The sequence below is a fragment of the Lemur catta genome, chromosome 2, assembly GCF_020740605.2.
Source record: "Lemur catta isolate mLemCat1 chromosome 2, mLemCat1.pri, whole genome shotgun sequence".
Lineage (NCBI taxonomy): Eukaryota > Metazoa > Chordata > Mammalia > Primates > Lemuridae > Lemur > Lemur catta.
This window is the reverse complement of record NC_059129.1, coordinates 17,792,382-17,817,453: the sequence shown is the minus strand read 5'-3', so window position 1 is coordinate 17,817,453 and position 25,072 is coordinate 17,792,382. Positions and strand designations below refer to the sequence as shown.

Sequence of the window (25,072 nt, the reverse complement as noted above, 5' to 3'; positions counted from 1 at the left end):
ACTGAGTTGAGTGGTGTGACTGCAGATAGACTCTGTGACTGGGCATCTATAAACAACAGGGCCAGAAAGAGTGAATATTTGGCTCCAAATGAGAAGAATTGGTAGCTTGTGAGCTCTTATATGTGGACCCCTGGTGACTCCTTTGTCCAGGAAAGAAAGGTCATCTATCTTAGTCCATTTCATGTTGCTATAACAGAATACCATAGACTGAGTAATTTAAAAAGAACAGAAATTTATCTGGCTCATGATTCTGGGGGCTAGGAAGTCCAAGAGCATGGCTCCAGCATCTGGCAAGGGTCATCCCATAGTGGCATCACATGGTGAGGAAGTGCATACACGTGCATACAGGACAGAAAGAAATGGGGCCAAACTTAACTTTGTATCAGGAGTCCACTCCTATGATAACTAACCCACTCCCACAATAACCACATTAATCCACTCATGAGGACAGAGCCCATGGCCTAATTACCTCTTAAAGGTTCTACTTCTTAATATTGTTAAAATGGACATTAGGTTTCCAACACGTGAACTTTTGGGGGATACGTTCAAACCATAACATCCTTCAGTTGAGTAACTTGTTGCTAAGGAGTAAGTGAGGGATGGGTTCTCTGCCAGGACTTCATATAGGATTTTTCTGCGGCAGAACCAGGGCCTGGACCTTAAAATTGGGTGAATGGAGCAGGTCAGTTTGCTCAAGACATCAGTTTAATTTAACAGGCAAGGCTCTGTGGTGGGGAGTGCACAGTAAGAACTCTCAGGCCTCAGCAGGGAAAGTAGTCTTCTCACTTGGGGTACCTTGAAGGGCCTTGCTAGGAAGTGTTTTTGCCTCTTTTTGGACATTATTTTCATGCATCAATTCAGTAGAAGAAACTAATGATTTGTTCAAGGTCTGGTCTTCAGTGGTGAAGTCAAAATTAGACTACAGGTCTGCTGATTACACAGTTTAGTGTTTTTGATTGTGAAGTTTGTTACATGAGTCCAGTTCACTAGGCTGGTTTATTTACTTAACAAATATATACAGAGCCCCTACCATGCACTCACATTATTTTAGGCACTAAGGGTATCCTGGTGAACAGGTCAACAATGTCCTTGCTCTTACAGCACTTATATTTGAATGAGGGAAACTGATAAGAATGTTGGAAAAAAACTGTGGCCGTTTCTGAGAGTGCTGAGTGCTATGAAGAATATGGGAATGGTTGAGGAGGGCCTGGAAATCTAGTTGGCACTTTCTACAAGGCCTGGGGAGTTGATAGCTGAGCTGTGACCTGAATGATGATAAGAAATGGGTCATGTAAATATCCAGAAGAGCAACCAGCCAGAGGAAACAGCAAGGGCAATGACCCCGAGGCTTTTTAAGGAAAAAGAAGACTGTAGTGGGTGGGGGGCAGAGTTATGGAAGGTGAGATGAGTGAGGCGGGGAGGTTCAGATCGTGGAGGGCCTTTCTGGCCATGATGAGGAGTTTGAATTTGGTGTGAGAGCCCTGGCAAGCCCTGGGGTGGCTTCCTGCAGGAAATAAGATAGTCTTTTTCCTTTAGTTCTAAGTCTCTGAAAACTTGGTTAGATTCATTTGGGGTTATTATAGACTTCTGCGAAGCAGAAAATGAAGATTCTGAAAAGTTCTACTTTTTCATGTTTCAGTTTTCTTAAAATCAGTTAAATCTATTTCTTTGTGGTTGTTTCTGATTTGTAGGTGGGGGAAGAAACTGATCATTGTTGCCTCCCAGGCCATGCGGTACAGGGCCTTGATAGGCCAGGAGGGGGATCCTGACCTGAAGCTCCCTGACTTCTCTTACTGCATCCTGGAGCGACTAGGCCGGTCCAGGTGGCAAGGAGAGCTCCAGCGAGACCTTCACAGCACTGCTTTCAAGTAAGGAGGAGAATTTGCTTCTCTGCTTTAAATTACGGGACTCACTAGTCATTGCATCTTGTACCCCAAATGTAAGGACCTGCTGCCTTGTCTTCCCTGAGGCATGGCTTTTCTTTCTAAGGCCATTGTCTCACAGTGACTGTTCTCTTAGTTTGGCTGGACAGGAGGTATGTGTCTGGGGTGTATGTCCAAGTGAGAGACTCTGTACGTTGTGGAGTTAAAGCTGTCATCCATAAAGTAAATGACACAGCCCGTGCTCATTTCCTTCTCTAGGGTTGATGCTGGGAAGCTGCACTATCATAGGAAAATTTTGAACAAAAATGGGCTCATTACGATGCAGTCCCATGTGATCCGATTACCCACTGGAGCCCAACAACATTCAATCCTCCTCCTCCTGAACCGGTTTCATGTGGACAGGTACGTTTGTAGAGGTCAAGGCATGATGTTACTTTTTTGTTGCGGCCATGTGTATTATGCTTTTAAAAATCATAGAGGCCAAATCAGAATATGACTGTAGTTTTTAAAAAAGGATATTTACTATCTGTTGCTGATGAAAATAAGTCCTCCTCATTTACAAAATCTGGAAATTATGCATAAAAGAAGGAAAAAATTACCTATAACCACACAGCCCAACAATAGAAACTGTTAACATTTTGGTGAAATTTTGGAGAAGTGTAAAAATTAAAGTAAATAAGTCAAATTTGATTTGTCATGGTGACAGAATTATGGTTGAATTATGTCAGTTGCAAATTGGATGTTTTATAACACACAGCCATAATAATCAATGTTATATGGATGAGACAGTGAGGTTCTGCTGAATGATTGCAATGCATGATATGGCTATTCCAGCTGGGTATCATAGTCCAGGCAATGTAGCAAACTGGTAAAATATGCACATTCCCTTCTGAGAACCAGGGAGTCTCTGAGAGTGAGTAGGATATCTCTGACTTTTTAATCCTTGCTGTTGGGGTGACTAATTACCTAGCACAGGAATGGGGGAAAGAAATGTTCCACCACTCTGCAGAGGTCTCGGTCTATATTCTGCAACCCCATGCCCTCCTTTGTGGAAGGGGCAGAAGCCAGCATGGGGAAAGGTCAAGCTGGTATAGGGCCTAGGAAAAGCAGTCCTTGGGTGAGTAGTTCTGGGCCTCACAGTGCCTGGCCACCAGCACTTGTGGTAGTGGTAGGCAGTACTCAGGGATGGTGGGGAGGTAAGTAGGCAGACCCTTTCCTAGACCACGGGGAATGATTCTGTGGTTCTCCCTGGCCAGTTGACGGAGTCCCTGCCCTTTACCCCAGTGGCCAGGTGCACCCCCCAAAGGGGAGGGGAATGAACACTCAGGATTAAGTGTAAGTTTTAAAGTTTGCAGTGCCCACTGCATTGCACATGCCTTGGCCCTAAAAAAAAAGTCCTTGACACACGTATATACACTATCTGTTGACTATAGATCTCTGGGGGTGAAAATCTTCTCTGTCTAATGGCCTAACAGTTGTCTAATGGCCTTCAAACCTGTCAAGATGTCCAAAATGTACTGAATTCCTAATTTATCTTCTCACTTGTGTTTTGGAAATACAGTTGACCTTTGAACAGTGCTAGGGCTTAGGGGTGCCAATCTCCCACACAGTTGAAAATCCACGTATAACTTTTGACATCCACAAAACTTAACTTTTGATAGCCTACTGTCGACCAGAAGCCTTACTGATAATATAAACAGTTAACACATATTTTGTTGTATGTGTTACATGTCTTATATACTGTATTAGTATAATAAGTAAGCTAGAGAAAAGAAAATGTTATTAAAATCATAAGGAAGAGAAAAGACATTTGTAGTACTGTACTGTATTTATGAATACCGTAAGTTTATGTCATCTGTTTTACAAGATGAGTTGTCTGTCTGAAATGGTGGGCAGCCACATCTGCAGACCTTAATCTATGGTTCATATCAAGCAGTTTAAGTTTTTCTGGTAATGTCATGACTTTTCTCTCCTTCTAGGGAGCACTTCTAGCATCACTAGTGGCATTTCATATCGATCCCATGGTATCTCTCAAGGTTTATGGTATTGCACTAAACACAATGAAAAATACACGAGAACTGTTGAGAGATCACTTTTTACCGTGATAAGCAATTTACTGGAGAGACGAACTGCTCACAAAGCGGTGATTAGTGTCACATGGCATTTTAAGGCAATACTGTCAACACTTGAGCTTGCCACAATAGCAAGAGGAGGTGGCTACAAAATTACTACTGTAGTATAGTTTGTATTATAATTAATTTTATGCACTTATGATACACTGCATCTTTACATTTGTTTACATTTCTTTCAAGTGCAAATGGTACCATGTACGGTCTGTAAATATTTGTATATATAATTTTTGATAAATTTTATGGTCTGAGGAAAGGCTCCTGTGTTGTTGAACCTGCCCTGTTGTGGGTGCAGCCTTGTACCAGGCAGCCCGACCCTGACCTAAAGTAAAGTCTCAGGAGAAGTCTTACCTGGGTTTTGAATTTGCAGTAACAGGTGTGAGCATTCTAGTAGCAGTTTGATGATAACGTATGATACTGCAAACAGGACAAAAATAAAATTTTAACCTTTTTTTTGATAGATTTGTGTATATTTGAGGGTAGTAAATGATAAAGTAGACTAATATCTACATATATTTTATGCATTCATGACACTCCTTTTTCCTTTATTTTTTTTTCAATATTTCTAGGTTATATGGTTCATCTGTGAGCAATTTTTTCAAATTGTGATAAATCTCCAAAAATCTTTCAATATATTTATTGGAAAAAAAAAAAACAACATGTATAAATGGGCCCACCCAGTTCAAACCCATGTTGTTGAAAAGTCAACTGTACTATATTGGAGAGAATCATGTTTTGGGAATTCACATTTTAATTAGTCATACTATCCATTAGTTAAATAACTATCTCACCAAACTCATAACTGGTGTGTAGCCTGTCATCTACAAAGAACATAGCGTTGCAGCCATGGGGCAGGAGAGAGAACACTGGATTAAGTCAAGATCTGTATTTCAACCACCCTTACTTGATCTCTTTGACCCACTGTTATCTCTTGTGGAAAATAGCTGTGGCACAGTGCTTAAAATGCATAGTAGTTCATATGCAGTAAATATCCCTTCATTTATTTTTTCACTCATTAAGTGGCAGTACAAATGGAGAAGTGGGTGTAGTCTCTGGATCCCACAGATGTACTCGCCCTTTCCCTAGGACTGTGGGTCAAGCCATGCTGTCCTTGTCCAGCTGAACTGGCAACAAGGCTCCTCTTCGTACCCCTCCCCTAGTTTCCCCTGGGCACACATAGTCAAGAGGCCTTGGTGCTTTTCAGCTTGGAAGTATTTGTCGTGACATCCACTTCACAGTAGAAATGAGACGGAAGGTGGGATCGATCACATCAGTGAAGTCAGAGGCAGAAACCAGGGGTTCAGAATCAGAGAGGCGTCACAGTGTAGGGAAGAGAGTACTAGATTTAGAAGAAGAAGACCTAGGTTCCCGTCTCAGGCCTGTATTTTGGGGAAGCCTGTTAATTTCTTCATGAAATAATCCCCATCCTTCACCAAGTGATTTATAAAGAAATATATAAGATGTTTCCCAAACTTTAGAAGTATTGTAAAGATGTAAGGTGTTTTAAAGAATCATTTCATTCAAGTTTTGGTCTTAGGGTCTAGTTCCTTCACTGCCACTAGTTAGGTGACCTTGGACACATAATGAAACCTCTTACAGCCACAGTCTCTTCAGATGCAAAATGTGGGCACTGGGCTGGATGATCTCTGAGACCCATGTGGTCATTTAAGTTGTGCTGTGTCATCTTCAAAAAACAGGCAGTAAATGTTGTCTTTAGCTATAGGTGAAAAAACAAACTGTTTGGTTTTCCTTGCAGGAGGAGCAAATACGACATCCTCATGGAGAAGCTTTCAGCCATGCTGAGCACACGGAGTAACCAGATGGAGACACTAGGAAAGCTGAGGGAAGAACTGGTGAGCCTGGGGGTGCCCATGTGCTGGGCTGCTGGGAAATCTTTGTCAGGCGGAGATGAATGAATTGCAACCCAAAACCCTGTGGTGGGTTTGAAACAAATGGGATTTTCCTTTGTTTCACAGAATGAATAAGTGCTGTCCTTCATGTAAATTCTTGCTCTTGCCTGACTTTTATTTTCCTCTGGGGTTTGTTCTGGAACCTGTTACTGAAGTTCACATGCAATGATAAATCTTGGTGTTTAGATTTACTTCCATAATCAAGCCTGTAATTTTGTTCCCCGTGGTTTTATACTGAAATGGCAGAGTGGTGACGGTCCTGGAAAGGAGGTGAGAGAGGCAGGGAGGAAGGCAGTCATTGACCTACTTTGTCTTTGGGCCCAGGGCAGTCGGCAGCTAGAAACAGGGGTCAGGGGTCAGAGAGAGCTGAGCAGGATTTAGTGAATACATTAGCCTGTAGGTGAGGTTAACGCCATGAATATGGATGCTGTCTATTTTGGGGAGCTGTGGGAGGGGAGCTCATTGCTTCTTTCTCTTTTTGCTGGCCAGATTTTGTGAGTCCTTGATGGCAGCCCCCTAGAAGACAAGACTACATCATATTCTCTCGCTTAGGATGGTCATTCTAGGGCTTAGTACCATATGTTGAGGGCTGGGGTCTGATGGATGAATTTCCGTAGGGTCTTTGTGTGATGCCAGGGTATGACTAGATTAATGATAGATGCCATTTGCAAGCCAGTGGGTTTGAATGAGCCATATGTGAGTCATCTGTATTGTTCTGATAGCCATATGTTCTGCCCTCCAAAGGCCAGAGTGCTGGGTAGTCTGAGAGCTGATCACACATACGCGGTGGCAGCAGCCCACAGACATTTGCTCCCAGTCTCTCCCCCAGAGTGTAAGAAGGAACCTGTAAGACTTAATGAACACCCCTTTGTCATGAGCGCCTCCTGTTCAACCCATAACTTAGAGCCGTGGTAACTTGCCTGACTCTTCCAGGGGCTGCAAAATCAAATGGCAGCAGTGCCCAGGAGGGTGATAGAAATGAAGAGAATGGGCCAAGTGTAGAAAAATTTCTGATAGCGGTATAGATTTAAGAAATTAACTTTCCTCTTAACTGCCGTTAGAGAAAAGCCGTGCAAAAATGGTGATAAATGGCAACTGACCTTCAGTTTCATTGTCCAAGGGTCTGATGGGGAGCATCGAGGCGGTGGCCCTGCAGAGATGGACGTGCCTGCTGAAGGGAGGCGGCTGGTCCTCAGCTCCTGCTCGCTGCTGCTGGGAGGAGCCGCAGTCCTAGCACTGGGTGTCAGACCTTAGTTTTTCAAAAGAAGCCAAAATCTTGGTGCTTTTTCTTTTTTTTTATTAAATGGAGAAAAAGATACAAATTTATTTAACATGTATACACAAGAGCCTTCAGAATGAAAATTCAACTCTGCAATGGGGTTTAGAAGCTTATATGCCTTTCTGGTAAAATGGGTTACTGGGAGTGGGGAAGAGGAATTCTGTTGAGTGACAATAAAAGATTATTAAGGAGGATGAATGGGTGGAGAACAAAGAGGAACAAGTTCTCTGTAGAATTTGAATTAGTCTGAGAGGCAGGACATTATTTTCTTAGAGAGTCTGTTCAGATGGCCTGGTCACATTCCTGGTCCTACAGGGAGGGGAAGAAAAGAACAATTGTCCTACTAGGTGGGTCTGGATCTTTAGGCAGATAAAGAAGCTTTAACTTTTTTTTTAAAATAATTTTTAATCTTTTTTTCTTCACATTTTTTTTCTTATTCTTTTTTTTGGCCTTTGTTGCCACAAGAAACTTTAACTTTTGGGGGGAGTGCCTGTTGGTGGGGGGGGGGGGGGAAGGGCAGAGAGACCTTGAACCTTCTTCCCTCAGTGCAGCATGTCAAAATGCCGTATATTGGGGTAAAATATTTCTAATTTTCTTCAGTCCCCACTTTGAAATTAAAAAGTTTCACATATTAAAAGCCAAGCTGGGCCGGGCGCAGTGGCTCACCCCTGTAATCCTAACCCTCTGGGAGGCCGAGGCGGGTGGATTGCTTGAGGTCAGGAGTTCAAGACCAGCCTGAGCGAGACTCCGTCTCTACTAAAAATAGAAATAAAAATTATCTGGACAACTAAAAATACATACAGAAAAAATTAGCCGGACATGGTGGCGCATGCCTGTAGTCCCAGCTACTCGGGAGGCTGAGGCAGTAGGATCGCTTAAGCCCAAGAGTTTGAGGTTGCTGTGAGCTAGGCTGATGCCACGGCACTCACTCTAGCCCGGGCAACAAAGTTAGACTCTGTCTCAAAAGAAAGAAAAAAAAAAGCCAAGTTGATAACTTTGGAGAAATTTGAGTTAGAGGTTGTTAGATAGAGATATACAAAGGAGTGAAAAAAAAATTGGGATAAACAGAAATCAGCAAATTTAAACATATTGTTCCATGTCTTCCTTAGTCAGTTTCTTAGTCCTGTGAATAGATCAGTTCAGTTAAAAAGCTTTGTCCCATTCTAGAAGTTGGCATTGCAGTTGAGCTTGCACACAGAAGAAAAACAAAGGTTAATATTTGTAACTGTTCCTTAGAGTCTGGAGGGCATGCAGCTGAGGTGTCTAGATGTTAAACTCAAAACATCTTCAGTTAAAGTGGAAGTAGCCAGTGGCTTTCTCACCTGGAGTTTGTATGTCACAAAATATACCTGCAGGGCCTCAGGAAAAAGGTAGGGCAATTTCATTGAGTCCGAGTCATAAAAATGGAAGAAAAATTTGAAAACATTACTTGGAGACTTGTAGCCAGGGTAGAATTTAGGATTCAAGCTAGAATCTAATAATGGGTTTACTATAATTTCTTCTGAAATGTAATTTTCTCTCTACAGTTTCCCATTTCTACTAAAGACAAATCATTGTAGGACCAATTTATTTGTGAAATAAATTTTAGTCTCATTATACTTGGCCTGATTATTTGCATAAAGTGCAGCAAGAATAGTTATTGCCATATAGGCTTTCCTTTTTTTCTTTTTTTCAATTGGCTTTGCTGGAATTTTTTTCATAAGGAATCTCAGGTTAGAACTTTAAAGTAAAGCCTGTCGAGCCAAGCCAGGGATTTAACTCTGTCTGTAGGTGTCTGTAGGAATTGGGTAAATTCCTCTTTTCTCGAGGTCCCAGAGTAACTTGGGGTTCCTAGACCTATCAGAAAGTGACATTCTTTGCTTACCACAAATCTGGGAATGTCATGGGTGAGGTACCAGCTGGGTGCTTTTTTTTTTTTTTTTTTTTTTTTTTTTATGAGTCTCTTCACTTTTCAAATTTGGCAAGTAAATTGCTTTTTTAAAAAAACATTATATAGATGAAAAAGCGTGGCCTGCCCTGGAGGCTGCCCTTTGGTAACCCCCATGGGGAAGATGTACTTAGGACCATTTTGGTTGTACCAGCCGCACAGAAACGTGAGTGTTAGGAAGGATATACTCATCCTCATTTTGTTGTAGCTGCACCGGTAGACCACATTTAAGAATTTTTTTAATCTGTTTTTTCCACTGCCTGTGGGAAGTGTGTGTTTATGTGTATATATTAATAATCAATACCCTTGTTTTAAAAAGTCAAAACAACATGAAAAGATTGATACCTTTTCAAGTGAAAAGCCCCCTCCCACCTGCCTCATTCCCACCCCTGTTTACCCTTCCAGGATCTCTTCAGGCAAAGCTCCTTCCCCCTTGTCATCAACAGGTAGAATCATTTCTGTCCTGCTCTGGACTTTGTTTTGTTCCCTTGACGATGTAGCTTTGGCAGCCTCTGCTCATTAGTACTGCCAGCATTTCTCCATTCAAGATAATTAATTCAGGTCCTGAACTTGTGTTCATTTACATGACTTTTTAGTCATTTCAAACATCTTCCTTGTACCTAATAGTAGCTTTTAAATTGTGTTTTGGCAGGGGCTGTGTGAAAGGACATTTAAGCGTCTATACCAGTACATGCTGAATGCCGGACTAGCCAAAGTGGTTTCTCTTCCCTTGCAAGAGATTCACCCTGAATGTGGACCTTGTAAGACAAAGAAAGGTAACGGCAGATCTCAGCCTCCATTCCCTGGGGTGGATGAATGGCTGTCACTTCTCTCTTCTAAGCTCCAGCCTCTCTTTCTGATCACATTCTGCCTTATAGCATGATCTCACATGTTTATTCAACTTTTAATGCCTCAGTGCCTGGCTCAGGACTTTCTATATCAAAAGTGCCCAGAAAATGTTTGCTGAGCGAAAGCAGATCTCACGTCCAGCAAACATCTCTATGTGGGGTCCTCCAACATCTCAAATTTACAGTGCCCATAAAGCAAGTGCATATTTTCCTTCTGACACTAAGCCACTCTAAAGCCATTCTTTAGCCAGCTGTTATTATAATAAGTACCTACTCTGTGCTGCATGTTCTCATCAGCTAGCCCTATAATGTTGGTGGCATTATCACCATTTTACATGTAAGAAAATTAAAGTTAAGAGATGTTAAAAAAAAAAAAAGAGCTGTTAAGTAACTTATGGAAGGTTAAGCAATCAGTATGTGGCCAATGTTGGATTTGAGCCTTCTGAGAAAGTTAAACTAAGGACAATAGCCTATAAAACTTTAAAAACCTTCGTTAGTCCTTTATTTTTCTTTATTCTTCATTTTCGTCCTGTGCTGTTTAACCTGCTGACTAACCAAAATCATTTTAAAAGCTGAGGGTTAGAGCTATCAGCAAAAGGTGATAGTCAGAATACGTGCGTTTCTCCACATCCACCCAGACTCCACCGTAGTGGAGATAGGGATATAAAAGGAATAAGCCCTCACGTGCAAAGAGAATAGGACAGGAAATGACAGCAGAGAGAGCTGGCGACAACATTTTGGTGTTCAAAGGCAGATGGACACATGGTGACTGACGCGACAGACTGGGAAAGCTAAGTGTGTGTGAAGCACGATAGCCAAGAGTTGACACCTCCAAACTTGAAATAAACTACAAAGTTGGAGATTCCAGGGACTTTTGAGAGCACAGATGTGGATGGGGCTAGAGATGAGAGGATTGGCTGATAGTCTGTATAAGAAGTTGCACCCACCTAAGAAGCCCTTTCCCGCAAAGACAGAAGTCTGGAGTTAGCTCAACAGAGCAGGTGCCACAGGGTTTCTAGACTCAGAAATGTGAGCCCAGGCTGGGGCCAGGGCACTGTGCCCAAAACGGATATGTGACATTCTCCATAGGTGAAAATTCCCCCAGCTGCCTTTCCCAACTTGGCTATCTCTTGGTTTATGCTGTCGTTTCATGCACATCTTCCAGTAGCTTCCTAAAAGGGAACGTGGGCTCCTAGAATACTGGCACCCAGTCTTCCAGTCCCTGAGGTTGGAGGCTGGAAAGTTCTTTTCTGAAGAAACTGGTGAGTCCACGAGAAAAGTCCTCCAGATACTGAAATTCGGGGGGTTGCCACAAATAGCAGCCCCTGCTGGCTCACCTTTCACTGAAGCCCACCTGGTGGTAATGTCTCCCTTCCTCTTCCCCACCCCTCAGAGGTGCGCTTCATGCTCAGAGAGTCTGAGTGTGGGTTAGTGATAGGCACATAGAAAACCAAGCAAATGGAAATAAATGAGTTATTAACTCCAAGGAAAACCAAAAGGTGTGCAAGAAAAAATTGTGTAGGGCCTGTGTGTATGACTTTGTAGGCATAGCAGGTAACCTGTGGAAACTGGCTTCGTCAACACACCTGAGCAGAATGTGTGCAGGAGGGCAGCCCCACAGCATCCCCAGCACCTAGCTTGGTGCCCTGCAGGAGGCAGGTGGCCATCTTTGTTGAGGGAATAGGAACTGCCAGTCCAAGGGGATTCTGTTTCTGCCTTTATTTCCCAGCTTAGTTGATGGAATCACTGGGCACCCTGTCTGGCTTCTGTGTCTGAGAAAAGTCTTGTGGAAGGATGGTAGCACACAGATAATTACAAGTGTATAAACAAAGAAGGAGCAGCTGGGAGGTAGGGGAGCCCTTCTGGAGTGAAGCCTCATCTTTGAGTCCCTGGCTCTTAACACATTCTTCAGTGCTGAGTAAATGTGTGATTGATGGAATGACTGCAACTCCTCAAGGGAAAGAGTGGTGGCATCAGCCTTCCAGTGGAGAGGAGATTAGAAAGGATTGCTGGGTCCTGTGGCAAGGAAGAAAAGGTTCATGAACTGAGAGGTGTCCTGGGGAACTGAACCGTTAGGAGATTCTTTAGTACTTGACTTAGAGGTCTGATGTTCTGAATGCTGAAAATACTCATGGCCTGTGGCTCTGTTAATCACTTTTATTTCCTGAGCTGTTGGAAGAAAGTTGTTAAAAATAAACAAACTGGAGTAATTTTATATTTAAAATAAAGAGAACTAAAGAGGAACCTTAGTGCCTTAAAGAACCTTTTCTCCTGGGCAGGTAACCGTGGAGAAAGGCTCCTCCTAAACTTGATGTCTCTGGAAATTTAAGTTAACCACTTGAAGCTAACTGACACCCGAATGGGCTTTGAAGTATGACAGCCCTGGGTTAGAATTTTTGTTCCATCACTTTTTGGTGGGGTAATTTTGAGCGAGGTATCTGACTTCTGTATATCTGTTTCCTCATCTGGATTTTCTGGGGGTGGTGACAGTGCTCAGTTTCCAGGGTGCTGTGGGGCTTACAGGCGACAGTGTCCACAGAGTAGGGCTCAAAAACTGGTGCCATGTAGGTCAAATCTGGCAATTTCTAGTATTTTGTTTGGCTCACAGTGTTTGTTGAGTTTGTTACTGGCATTTAAAAATCAGAATTTTCACCTAAAGAGTTTGACTTTCAGCTTCTCTGTAAAAATAAAGTTAGGCAACATTTGACTGCATTTCTTTACTAGCAATTGGCCAGGCAGAGAGGTGCTGCCCCAATTCAATGGGACCCACGATCCTCATTCACCAAGAACACCCTCCTTGCTGCTGCGTAACCCACAGCCTGCCTCACTCTGGTGTGTCATGTGCCTGACCCTTGGAGGTGTTTCCATCCATAGGACCTGCACAGTGAGTGGTCCTAGTCATCTTGAGGCCTGGGACTGGGAGGGAAGATTTCCCGGAAGAAGGGTTAGCAAGACTCAGCGCAGATACTGGTGGCTTCAGCTCCTCATGCCAGATTAAGAGGACAGGCACCCAAGACGGTGACAGTCAGATTATTTAGATTGTCACATGTACACACACTGAGCCATTCTGATGGCAGGAGGCTCATCTCATTCCCATGGCAGTTCCTTTGCCCACATTGTCGCCTACCTCTCTCTGCTCAGGCTGGAAACCTGGGCCCATGGTCAGGCCTTCCCTCATGTCCGTGGCTCAGTTATTTATCTGTGTGACTTTTTTCCAGCTAGGTTGTGAGCTTCTGGAGGGTGGTGATGACACCCCTTACATACTTTATATCCTTAATGCCTGTGCAGTGTCTGCTTGGAACAGAGTAGGGGCTAAGCATATGCTTAGCACTTTTAATTAAGTGCCACTTCAGTTACTTTCCTTGTGCAGGAGACAGGGATGAATGCACAGTTTTCAGGGGTTTTGTTTTTTGCCTTGAGCTTTGTCATTCTGCTTTGCAAAATTAACATAAGAATTTCCCTTTAAGACATTATGGAGTAGAGAAGACTTAAATAATAAATGAAGATGATATATTACTTCATGTAAATTTACAGGTGTGCCTAAGATATAGTATACGAATTGTTTCTAAAATTTCTTAAAGAGCTTGGATTTAGGCATATTTGAAATGCATATTTCATTGCACAGAATATTGCAGCGATCTGTTTTGCAAAAAGTGAAAAAACCTTCATAATGAAAACAATCACCCTGAACTGATCTGTTTTGCAAATTTGGATTATTTTCTTTGAATGTTTACCAGTCATCCTGTGTTGAAAATTGTGCTGAGGAAAGGAAGGAAGGGAAATAAAAGTTAACTTTGCAATCCCTCAGAAAATAATCACAGTTGGAAGCAATTGACAGAAGTTGTGCTCCCTGGGGCTGATGATTGAGATTGGCATGTGAGTGGGTTTTCCAGGTTTGGTGACAAGATGAGTACAGTGTAGAAAGGGATGGCAGGGGAGCTGTTGCCCCTGGGAGTCTTAAAAAATAAACACTTCACTTAGCCAAGGTCATGCAACTGGCCAAGGCTGGCAGAGGCAGATTCACACCAGACAGACTGACTCCAGAGCCCACACTTCTAACCTGTCCCCTTGTCCTAGGGTGTGGGCCGCGACGGCCTCCTCCACCATTGCGGTGCTGCCTGAATTCTGTACTTCCTGCCTCTGGTCAGGCTGCTCTGCAGCCACCTAAGGCCGTTACCTGCCCCAAGCTGTCCTGTGGGCTTGCCCACTGTTTCAGTTCCCCAGACTATCTGAAGGACTGCCAGCACTGCCCAGCCTGTCCCCTGCTCGGGGAGTGGCGGGGAAGTGTCTGTGTGTTGGCAGGGGGAGGGTGGAGGAAACACTCTGAATCTACATGACATCTGCCTGGCTCACCAGTAGGACTGTCCCTTTGCTTGTGACCCTTAAGAGGAAAGCTGCCCTGGGGCTCATTTCTGTCTTGCTTTTGTTCTTTCGCAGGTTAATCACAGGAGAGAGCACCATTTTGCTAGGAGGCCAGATGAGAATTTTTACCGGGAATGTGAGAAACAGGCTATTGGTTCCACTTCACAGCTGTTACTCTGGGTTTCCCTTTACAGTGAATAGTGCTTTCTGACAGAAACTTGAAATTCTAGCCTAGCCAGGTAGCCTAGCATGAAAGATATTGGTTAGATCATGTGACCCCTCTGAGCATCAGGTTTCTTTTTCCTACAATGGCTGTAACAACTTGCAGAATCCATGTGAAGAATAAGTAAAATAGCATCTAAAAACACCTAACACAATGCATCATGCCAGGTGCTCAATAAGGGTTTACTCTTTCATTTTCCTTTCTGGGTCTTCAAAATGTCTAAATTAACCCTGTCCTGGATCTTGGACCCAGAAGTTCTACATGATTCCTTTGTGTTGAACTGCTGACATTCGTGTGCCATATCTTTAAAATGCCTAAAAGGCCTTGCGCTTGTGAGCGTGTGCTGGTCGTATCTCTCCTGCCTTTTGTTCTGGAAAGAAAGCCCTGCGTCCAGCGGTTGCCATTAACAGGTCATTTGCCATTAACAGGTCGCCATTTCCTGCTAGGGGAATTGCTGGTCATTCCAGCAGCAAGGGAGTGGCAGCTCGAAGGGAGTGATGGGCCCCATTCATCCTGGGTGACACGTGCTTACTCGGGTCTCCCTCTGACCCCTTTTGCTTTTGACTTTAGAAGAAAGACAAGCAGGAGCTGAAGGGATTTTAATAATAAAATAACTGAAATTCTGAGGCTAGTAGAACTGTGGGAAAGACAGAAAGGGCTAATGAAATTAATTCCAAGTGGCCCCCTAGAAACATGAAGCACAGACTACAGTGCGTTCCGTCACTTACCTGCCTTGTCTCTTACAGTTCTCCCCACGGCCTGGTGGGGTTAAACATTGTTGTCAGCCTTAGTTTCCACTTGAGGCTGAGGGAGGTCAACCGGCTTGGCCCAGGCCCACCTGACACCATGAGGGCACACAGCCAGCTGTGTGTCTGGGAAGTCCGGATTCTTCATCTCTGTGCTGTGCTGCCTGACACAAGGTTTTCCAAAGTGAAGATGTGCATGACATGTCCTGGGGACGGGAAGCGTTTCTGTGGTTGTGTGTTGAGAAGGAGCAGAGCCGACACAGCTTGGGTAAATACAACAGGGCTTACTTGTCTGAGGGGTGCAGAAGAAAGTCAGTGCGGTTGGGATTCACGGCAGAGAAATCAGCTATGCTCTGTGGGGCAGGCAGAGCCACACACCCCATTGGCCCAACACCTACCTGCCAGCAGCCCCCCACATAAGTCCCTTCAGGCCTCCTGGAAGCCACAGCAGCCTTGCACTAGGCCCAGCCTTGGGGTGCTTGAGCAGGCCCGCCCACAGTGCCTCCTCTGGGTCTCGTGCTCCTTGTCAATCTTGGGGCTAATGATGTCCATCGTGATGGCAGGGAATAGCTCCTAGTCCCTGGGCATCACCCTCTACCTCCCTTGACTAACAGCCTGGCTGTCCAAGTGCCTTCCTGAGCCCCATGCTCAGAACCAGAACTACGAGTCTGAAGGAGCCAGGCCACGACCACAGAGGCCAGTGGTGGGGCTCCTCCTATAACAGGAAGGGACCAACTCTCTTTACTTCCACTAATGTTTGTCATGTCCCTACCCTGTGCTAGGTGTTGGTGATACTATTCAGAACAGCTGCCCTGTTGGTTGAGAGCATCAACGCTGGAGGCAGGTAGCCTGAGCCTGAATCCTAGCTCTGCCACTTTATAGCTCCATCACCTTGAACAAGTGCCTCAGCTTCCCCATCTGTAAAATGGAGCTACAGGGGCCGCCGGCCTGCCTTGAGATTGTGAGATTTTATGGGTTAATTCATGTAGCACCCATGGCACAGTGCCTGGCCCACAGCAGGTGCTGGGTGCTTGTGTTGAGGTGCTGCTCCATGCCAGCCTATGCACAGATGTCATCGTAGTCATCCTACCATTAACCCCGTGAGGTAGAGAACATTGTCATCCCATTTTATTTATTGGAAAACAAAGAGTTATGCTCAGTAATTTCCCCAAAGACACTGAGATGGAAACCTGTGTGTGCCTGGCCCTGGAGCCCAGGTGTGTCCCTACTGTCCCCAGAGACGTCCGTGCGGGCTGTCAGTAGGAGAGGCAGGTATGCCCCTGGTGAAGGCAGTGATGGGGTGGGTGTCCAGTGCTGCGGTGGCAGAGAGGGGACAGCAGTGATCCGACTCAGTGGTGAGAAGATCAGAAGCTCTGAAGGCTGAGAGAACGTTTTCCCATTTCTGTCCACTGAGTCCGTAAGTGTACCAGTAATGCTTCTCCTTTTCTGCTTGTTTATTTTGAGGGCTGTTCTGGGTATCTTTTCCTAGCTAATTAGCCCCTTAAGGAAGTTAAAGAAGAGTGGAGGAAATACTGCCTGGTGCCAGCTGAGAGAGCCTCAGATCTGCCTCCCTGCGTGCTGTGCTGTGCTGCTGGTGTCCCTGGCCCTGGGTCACTCAGCTGTTCTCGATCACGTCGATGCCTTTGCATCAGGGGCAGCTGTCACCAAAGGTTTAGAGCCTGGGCTCCAGAGCCAGACTGCCTGGCAAATGCTGGCTCCTCACTTGTTAAGGGGCAGTTATTTGGGCAAGTTTCTTAGCTCCTCAGTGTTCTCATGTGGGAAATGGGGGTGACAGCCAGTACCTCCTGAGGTTGTGATGAGGATCAACTCATACAGCACATGTAAGGAGCTCAAGACAGCGCCCAGGGTGTGGTGCGTGCTTGATAAATGGTTGTAGTGCTGCTATTAGGAACAGTAGGTTGGTTCTGTGAGTACCACCATAAGATAAGGTGGGTGGGGGTGGGGGTGAGAGGGGATGGAACAGAGGACAAGAGGGAGACACAGTGGGGAAGGGCTTCATGGTCAGCGTCAGCCTGTGTGCTGGGGGTGCTAGCACCAGCTGCTAGGGGTGCTGCTGGTATAGGAAAATCCTAAGGGGGCCCTGTCCCAGGCATCCAAACCTTCAGATGGTTTTCACCCACTGAGATGGATCCAAGAGTCTCCTCTTCCCTAAACCTTCCCTGCTAGTTGCTTGAGGCTCCCATCCTGGAAGAGAGAGACAGTGGGAGAGGGCAGGGCAGGGGCTTGGGCACAGGGCAGAGCCACATTGGAAAGCGGGAGCCTGCTGGGCGCTGTGGTATGTGCCTGTAGTCCCAGCTACTCAGGAGGCTCAGGTGGGAGGATCACTTGAGCCCAGGAGTTCGAGGCTGCAGTGAGCTATGATTGTGCCACTGCACTCTAGCCTGGAAGACAGAGCAAGACCCTATCTCAAATAAAAACAAAAAAACCCCCAAAATGCCCATCAAAACAAAAAGCAGGAACCCCCAGGGGAGGACCTGGCAGGAGCAGAGGGAGCCAAGACTTCTAATAAAATGCCGTGGGCTGGGGGACTTTCTGTCGCAGTGAGGAGTGGATGGGATCAGTACCAGGCTAGTGCCTGGGGATGGCAGAGGCTACCGCACTCCTGCTGGTCACCAGTCCCAGGCCAGTCCTCCCAGAGGGTCTCCTTACGGAAGTCTTTGATGAGGGCAGGGCCCTGGGATGCTTGTTTGTGAACTTCACCTGCAAGGCATGTGCTCTGTCCCCGGGGGAATTCCACTGCTCGAGCTGGGGTGGTTAGGCCTGACCTTCCTTAGAACTCAGTTTTCTGTGCTCTGAGGAGATGGTTGTTTCACGTCTCACAGGCAGGGTTCTCAGTGGGCCACAGAGACCAGCTGTAGCACCCTTGGTCCTTGCTGTAGCACCCAAGCATTCTGCACATCCGTATGCTGACATAAGCTGCTGGAGAAACAGTCCACGTTATGCCTATTACTCCTGTAACAAATTACTACCAACTTAGTGACTTAAAACAACACAAATGTATTATTATCCGAAATGGTTTTACTGAGCTAAAATGAAGATGTCTGCAGGACTGTGTTTACTCTGGAGGCTCTAGGAGAGAATCTATTCCTTGGCCTTTTTCAGTTTCTTTGAAATCACCTTCATTTCTTGGCTTGTGATGTCTTCCTCCATCTTCAAACCCAGCATCCACCCATCTCTCACTCCGACCCTCTGTCCCCTTCTTATAAGGACTATGTGATACTATATTGGGCCCACTCAGATCATCTAGGCTAATCTCCTTGTCTCAAAATCCTTAACTTTACCAGCACAACAATAACAAAAAAGAAAAAAATCCTTAATCACTTGTGCAAAGTCCCCTTTGCCATGTGAGGCCACGTATTCACAGGTTCTTGGGATTAGGACATGGACATCTTTGAGGGCCTATTTGTCTCCCATGCTGTCGCGTATCGGGACATCTCAGTGTTCCATGATGGAGGTCTGTGGCCCTGCCTGAGCAACTTTGCCCGTCAGTTACAAGCTGTTGGGAGCTTGGGCAAGTTATTTAACCTCTCTGTGTCTTAGTGTCTTCATCTGTAGGGTTGTTAGGATTAAATGAGTTAGCACATGTAAAGTATAAGGTGGTTTTGTTCTTCCTTGTACCTATTTAGTCCTTATACAGATCTCTTGTTACGGCTATAGGCACAGCTTGACATTTTTCCCTGTTTCATGCTTTTATAAGTTATGATAGTGGCACAGTGTGATTATTTGAAGACAGATGCTAGCTAGTCCACAGAGAGTGTGGTGGCTTGTTGGTGTATACTGCGTAGTCCCCTGTTGCTGATTTTTTTAATATATTACTCATAAGAGCTAATGCTATAAAGAGTGCTGTAACAGACCTATTAGTACCGGTAGGCTTTGCCTCTTTTTGAGTTGTTTTCTTGGAATAAATTCCCATACTTGGAATGATTGTAAAGCCCTCTTGGAAATGCTCTAGAAGAGTTATAGAACTTGTTTGCACTGTTGCCACACCTTATCGGCAGTGGTATTAGCTTAAAAGGAAAAATGTTTTTAATCCTTTTAGCAAACACTACTTTCATGCCTCCTGAGCGCGGGCCCTATCCTGGTGCTGGGAAGAGACAGGCACGTTTCCTGTTGTCATGCCACTGATCTCCACCTCCTTATGCCTTTCCCTTGAATTTCTTTATCCACTAATTCTACTAAAAACAAAGGAAGCAGTTTTATGGAATAAATTTTCAGGTCTTGCGCCCCCAAGACATGTTCCAGACATAATGATGCGTATGACCTTTCTTGGGCCGTCTGTCTCTGCTGAAGTCTACTGTGATACTGTGATACTTCAGGACTCTTCACTTGCCCCCGCACGGCACTGTTTTTGCTCATTGCCGGCAAACCTGTGCTGTGTTCCTAGGGACTGACGTCATGGTTCGGTGCCTCAAGCTGCTGAAGGAATTTAAGCGGAAGGTCGAAGATGACCAGGAGGAGGACGAGGATGAGGAGGTCATCTCCAAGGCAGTGCGTCCAATGGATATTGTGTTTGAGCGGGATATGCTCACACAGACCTATGAGCTCAGTAAGTCCTGTTCTCACACCAGCCCGGATATGCTTCCCAAGTGTTTGAATCGAGCAATGTTTTGCCCATGTGTCAAAAGAGGACTCTTCTGTTGAGAATGTCACACAACAGGAAGCACCCTGGTTCCCTTGAAGGGTTTAGGCTTTCAGGTCAGATTGGAATTTGAATTCTTTTTTTTTCTTTTTTTTTTTTTTTGAGACAGAGTCTCGCTGTGTTGCCCGGGCTAGAGTGAGTGCCGTGGCGTCAGCCTAGCTCACAGCAACCTCAAACTCCTGGGCTTAAGTGATCCTACTGCCTTAGCCTCCCCAGTAGCTGGGACTAAGGCATGCACCACCATGCCCAGCTAATTTTTTCTATATATATATTTTAGTTGGCCAGATAATTTCTTTCTATTTTTAGTAGAGACGGGGTCTCGCTCTTGCTCAGGCTGGTCTCGAACTCCTGACCTCAAGCAATTCACCCGCCTCGGCCTCCCAGAGTGCTAGGATTACAGGCGTGAGCCACCACGCCCGGCCTGGAGTTTGAATTCTTGCTCTGTCACTTTTAGGTCTATGACTTTAGCAAGGTCTCTGAGCCTCAGTTTACTCACCTGTAAAGTAGGGTGTGTGAGGGTTCTTCAGAGAGACAGAAACAGTAGCATAAATACATATAGATATATGAGAGGGGATTACTAGGGGAACTGACTCATGCAGGCTAAGTCCCACAATCGGTTGTCTGCACACTAGAGAACCAGGGAAGCCACTGGTGCAAGCCCTTGAGTCCAAAGGCCAGAGAGCCTGGAGTTCTGATGTCCAAGAGGAGGAAAACTGTTGCACTGTTATGAAACAGTGCAATAGTCAGTGTCCATAATGCCTCTGTGTCTACTGAGAAAGACAAGGAAGTGAAAAAACATTAAAAAAAGTTCTTGGCCAGGCACGATGGCTCACGCCTGTAATCCTAGCACTCTGGGAGGCCAAGGCGGGTGGATCACTCGAGGTCAGGAGTTCGAGACCAGCCTGAGCGAGACCCCGTCTCTACTAAAAATAGAAAGAAATTATCTGGCCAACTAAAAATATATATATAGAAAAATTAGCCGGGCATGGTGGCACATGCCTGTAGTCCTAGCTACTCGGGAGGCTGAGGCAGTAGGATCGCTTAAGCCCAGGAGTTTGAGGTTGCTGTGAGCTAGGCTGATGCCACGGCACTCACTCTAGCCCGGGCAACAAAGTGAGACTCTGTCTCAAAAAAAAAAAAAACCAAAAAAAAGTTCTTGATTAAAAATTATTTTGATGCTTCTTAAAGGGGCCAATTTCATTTATCTGAAAAAGTTCATATATGTGAAAGCGCTAATTTCCTGCTGCTGAGAAAAAACGCTGTTCCTGGAACTTAGTCAATCAGCCTTTGATTCCTGACATTTAGTGTTTTAACATGGAGGAGTCAGATAGTAAGCTCTCAAAAATTAGCTATTGGTATTTTAATATTACTAGTATGGTACGGTATTGTTATTCAGAGTCTTGGGAGGAGAAGGGAGAGAAATGGCATGTATTTTATTCTGTCTCTTGGTTTCACTGCATTGAAATGTCTGTGCTAAAAGTGGAGTGGGAATTGACTTGTGCAGAACAGCTCCTGTGCAGAGGTTTGGGTTCACATGTGTTGTTTCTCACAGTTGAGCGCAGAGGCACGAAAGGAATTTCCCAAGCTGAAATCCGAGTGGCTATGAACGTGGGAAAGCTAGAAGCAAGAATGCTGTGCCGGCTTCTTCAAAGATTCAAGGTGGTCAAGGTAACATCGTGAGTCTTCTCCACAATTCGTTGTCTTTGGATGTGCTCACAGGGTGATTACGAAAGAGCATCTCAGACAGTCAGGAAACCAGATCACCTGCCATCGCAAATGTATGTCTCCCCCTCACTGTGGTTTCTGTTTGTTTTCACTTTTTAAAAATTGAATGAGTTATCAGTATTAAAAATTCAGAAGGGGAAGTGGAGGCACCAGGAGCCCACTCCTGAGTGGGCACAGTCAGCTGGCGCTGACTGGTGTCCTCCACCCCCTTGAGCAAAAGCGGTGCTCTCGAGGGTTCCTCTCTCTCCACCTGGCCCCCCTTCTCACCTGTGTCACTCGCCTGGCTCCTCAGGACATCAAGGTGGCCAAGTATGTCCGGCACTCCCCTGTTGTCATTCAGACCTGTCCTCTCAGCCCTTGGTGCATCACTTTCCTCTTGCACACCTTTTGCCACTTTGCTGGAAGGCAGGATTGTAGTTGAACTGCTCACTACAGAGCACTTAGCACCATCCCTGGCATGTGGTTGGTATGTAGAAAATGCTATTCTTTCTCTTATTAAGGGCCCTGGGAAGAGCCCCTTTCCCTGTTCTAAAAGACAAAATGAATGTGGATTATGGCCCCCATTCCCTTAATTCCCATGGCAGTGGCCAGGTGGAGCTGGCGCCCTCCGGACCTCCTTTAGTCTGTGGAAACTGTTGAATTCTAAGTAACAAACACTCATTACTTACCCTTTTTTGTGGGCCAAGTCCTGTGCCAGGTAGTGAGGCTACATGGAAGACCAAGTCAGAGCCCTGTCCTCAAGGAGCTCACGGTCTCATAGAGCAGACACAAATTCAGGATTGTGCTTTAGAAAACAATCTCCAACAGGTCTGTGGAAGCAGGACCTGAGGGCTGATGAGACAGGAAGAGCCAAGAGGGCTGCCCGGGGCCTCGGCGGTGAGGCAGGAGGCAAAGGTGAAACAGACACCACAGGCCACCTGAATCCCTGTGGGTGCCTCTCTTGAGTGTGATAACCACATCTAATTCCCTCTAGGGATTCATGGAAGATGAAGGTCGGCAGCGGACCACCAAGTACATCTCCTGCGTATTTGCAGAGGAGAGCGACCTGAGCCGGCAGTACCAGAGAGAGAAAGCCCGGAGTGAGCTCCTGACCACAGTGAGCCTGGCCTCTGTGCAAGAGGAGTCACTTCTGCCAGAAGGCGAAGACACCTTCCTCTCCGATTCAGACAGCGAGGAGGAGGGCAGCAGCAGCAGCAGCAAGCGGAAGGGCAGAGGGTCCCAGGGGGATGCGAGATCCTCCGCACACCCCGGGCCGGGGACTCAGTTTCATCACTCTACCCCAACCAAGGGTAGGGAGTGCTCAGCAGGGGCGAGGGCAGGCAGGGGTTGCGTGCACTAGTGCCACTGGGCATCCGTAGGCAACTGCTGTTCAGTTCACCTAACGCCTACGGACCCCCTGGTGCTGTCCTAATTTGGGGTTTGACAATGGCACTAACATCATATCTTCATAGCATGGAGGAGAGAGGCCTGTCCTCTGTCTCCTGGCTGTTTGGAAGTCCTTTCTCCTTGGGAAATGTTTTGTTTGGTTGTGTTTGAATATCAAAGGGGTGGAATTTCATAAACTTCTTCTATCCTCTTCCCTCTAACAATCTATTTAAGAATCGCTCAGGTTTTTAGTTTAGTTATAAAAAGACTTTTTTTGCAGCGTGTGGAGGGTGGTGCTGATGACAAATTTTCAGATCTGGTATCCAGCTAAGATCCCGCAAGGGGACATTTGGCAGTGTCTGGAGACATTTTTGAGTGTCACGGTTTAGGGAAGGGAATGCTACTGGATGGAGTAGGTAGAGGCCCAGGGTGCTGTTAAATATCCTATCATGCACAGGACAGCCCTTCACAACAGAGAATTACCCAGCCCAAATGTCAGTGCTGCCAAAGTCAGGAAACCCTGCTTAGATGAAAAGGCCAGGAGGAGGTCACCGAGCTGCTTGTTGGTCCGCCAACTTGAAACAGCACCCTGTGACCTGATGGTCTGGTCTGGCTGCCAAGCACACGTGCCCCTCTCACCCTCCCCTTGATTTGTTCTAACTCTGCCTCCACCACAGGTGGGTGGAAAGTCCTAAACCTACACCCGTTGAAGAAGCAGCCATCTTCCTCCCCAGGAGCTGCTGAGGAGAAAGCCTGCCGGAGCTCAGCCAGCAGGGACAACCTCCTGGACACCAGCAGCACCTCAGACCCCAGCGTGTCCTTTGGCTCCCACTGCCTGGACAGTAACAGCGGCGACATAGCTGTGATCGAGGAGGTCCGGCTTGAAAACCCAAAGGTCAGTGTTCACAAAGGGAGTGTGTTGTCTCTGGGAAGGAGCCTCTGTGACAGGTGGGCATCAGCCTCATCATTTCTGTCCTTAAGAATCACACAACAGGCCGGGCGCAGTGGCTCATGCCTGTAATCCTAGCACTCTGGGAGGCCAAGGCGGGTGGATCATTTGAGCTCAGGAGTTTGAGACCAGTCTGAGCAAGAGCAAGATCCCGTCTCTACTAAAAATAGAAAGAAATTATATGGATAACCAAAAATGTATATAGAAAAAATTAGCCAGGCATAGTGGCACATGCCTGTAGTCCCAGCTACTCAGGAGGCTGAGGCAGGATTGCTTGAGCCCAGGAGTTTGAGGTTGCTGTGAGCTAGGCTGATGCCATGACACTCTAGCCTGGGGAACAGAGTGAGACTCTGTCTCAAAAAAAAAAAAAAAAAAAAAATCACACAACAACTGCAAAATCAATAAGAGCGCCCATGCTGAGTGCCTGCCCTGTGCCGGGAGTGGTGAGGGGCTTCCCGAGGAATAGCGTGGTACTCATTCACTTAACACCACTATGCAGCCTACGTCCACGCAGAAATCTCCTGCACGTTGTTTACCCAGTGTTTTAATTTCCAGCAACTTACTCTTTTTCTTAAATTTGTATGGCTAATTTAGATCAGTGATTCTTACCCTGGGCCAATTTTGCCCCCAGGGCATGTTTGTCAATGTCTGGAGACATTTTTGAGTATCATAACTTCTGGACGGGATGCTACTGACGTGGAGTAGGTGGAAGCCAGGATGCTGTTAAATATTCTGTAATGCACACAACAGCCCTCATGACAGGATTATCCAGCCTAAATGGCAATACCACTGAGGTTGAGAATCCCTGCTTTGGATGAAAGGCCAAGATCATTTGCCATAAAAAAGAAGGTAATCATAAAATAGATACAAAAACAACAACACTAAGTTAATGTATCCTGGCCAGATACTGTTGTATATGAAGGTGTTAAAGACGCAGTAGATTCAGACCAATACCTTTTCATTGGTGTAATCAAAAAAATTAAGAGATCAATTGTGTAATTGGATGAGTGCAGTGGCTCATGCCTGTAACCCCAGCACTTTGGGAGGCTGAGGCAGGAAGAGAGCT

The 25,072-nt window shown here is 45.7% G+C and overlaps 1 protein-coding gene and 1 non-coding gene across 3 annotated transcripts in view; both read left to right on the top strand.

The window, feature by feature from the left end:
* The window catches only part of GTF3C1 (general transcription factor IIIC subunit 1), a 75,849-nt gene that overhangs the window by 6,609 nt on the left and 44,168 nt on the right, over positions 1-25,072 (top strand). The window contains exons 3-10 of one of the 2 annotated variants that reach the window (XM_045542844.1): positions 1,692-1,868; positions 2,142-2,285; positions 5,769-5,865; positions 9,781-9,904; positions 19,713-19,874; positions 21,520-21,635; positions 22,666-22,981; positions 23,735-23,952. In XM_045542844.1, coding sequence (XP_045398800.1) covers positions 1,692-1,868; positions 2,142-2,285; positions 5,769-5,865; positions 9,781-9,904; positions 19,713-19,874; positions 21,520-21,635; positions 22,666-22,981; positions 23,735-23,952 — 1,354 coding nt within the window. The remainder of the gene's footprint in view (positions 1-1,691; positions 1,869-2,141; positions 2,286-5,768; positions 5,866-9,780; positions 9,905-19,712; positions 19,875-21,519; positions 21,636-22,665; positions 22,982-23,734; positions 23,953-25,072) is intronic. The other variant, XM_045542843.1, reaches the window with a different exon arrangement.
* On the top strand, positions 4,255-4,441 carry LOC123633771. The gene has a single exon (XR_006733776.1). It is a non-coding gene; the product is annotated as a small Cajal body-specific RNA 16 (non-coding RNA).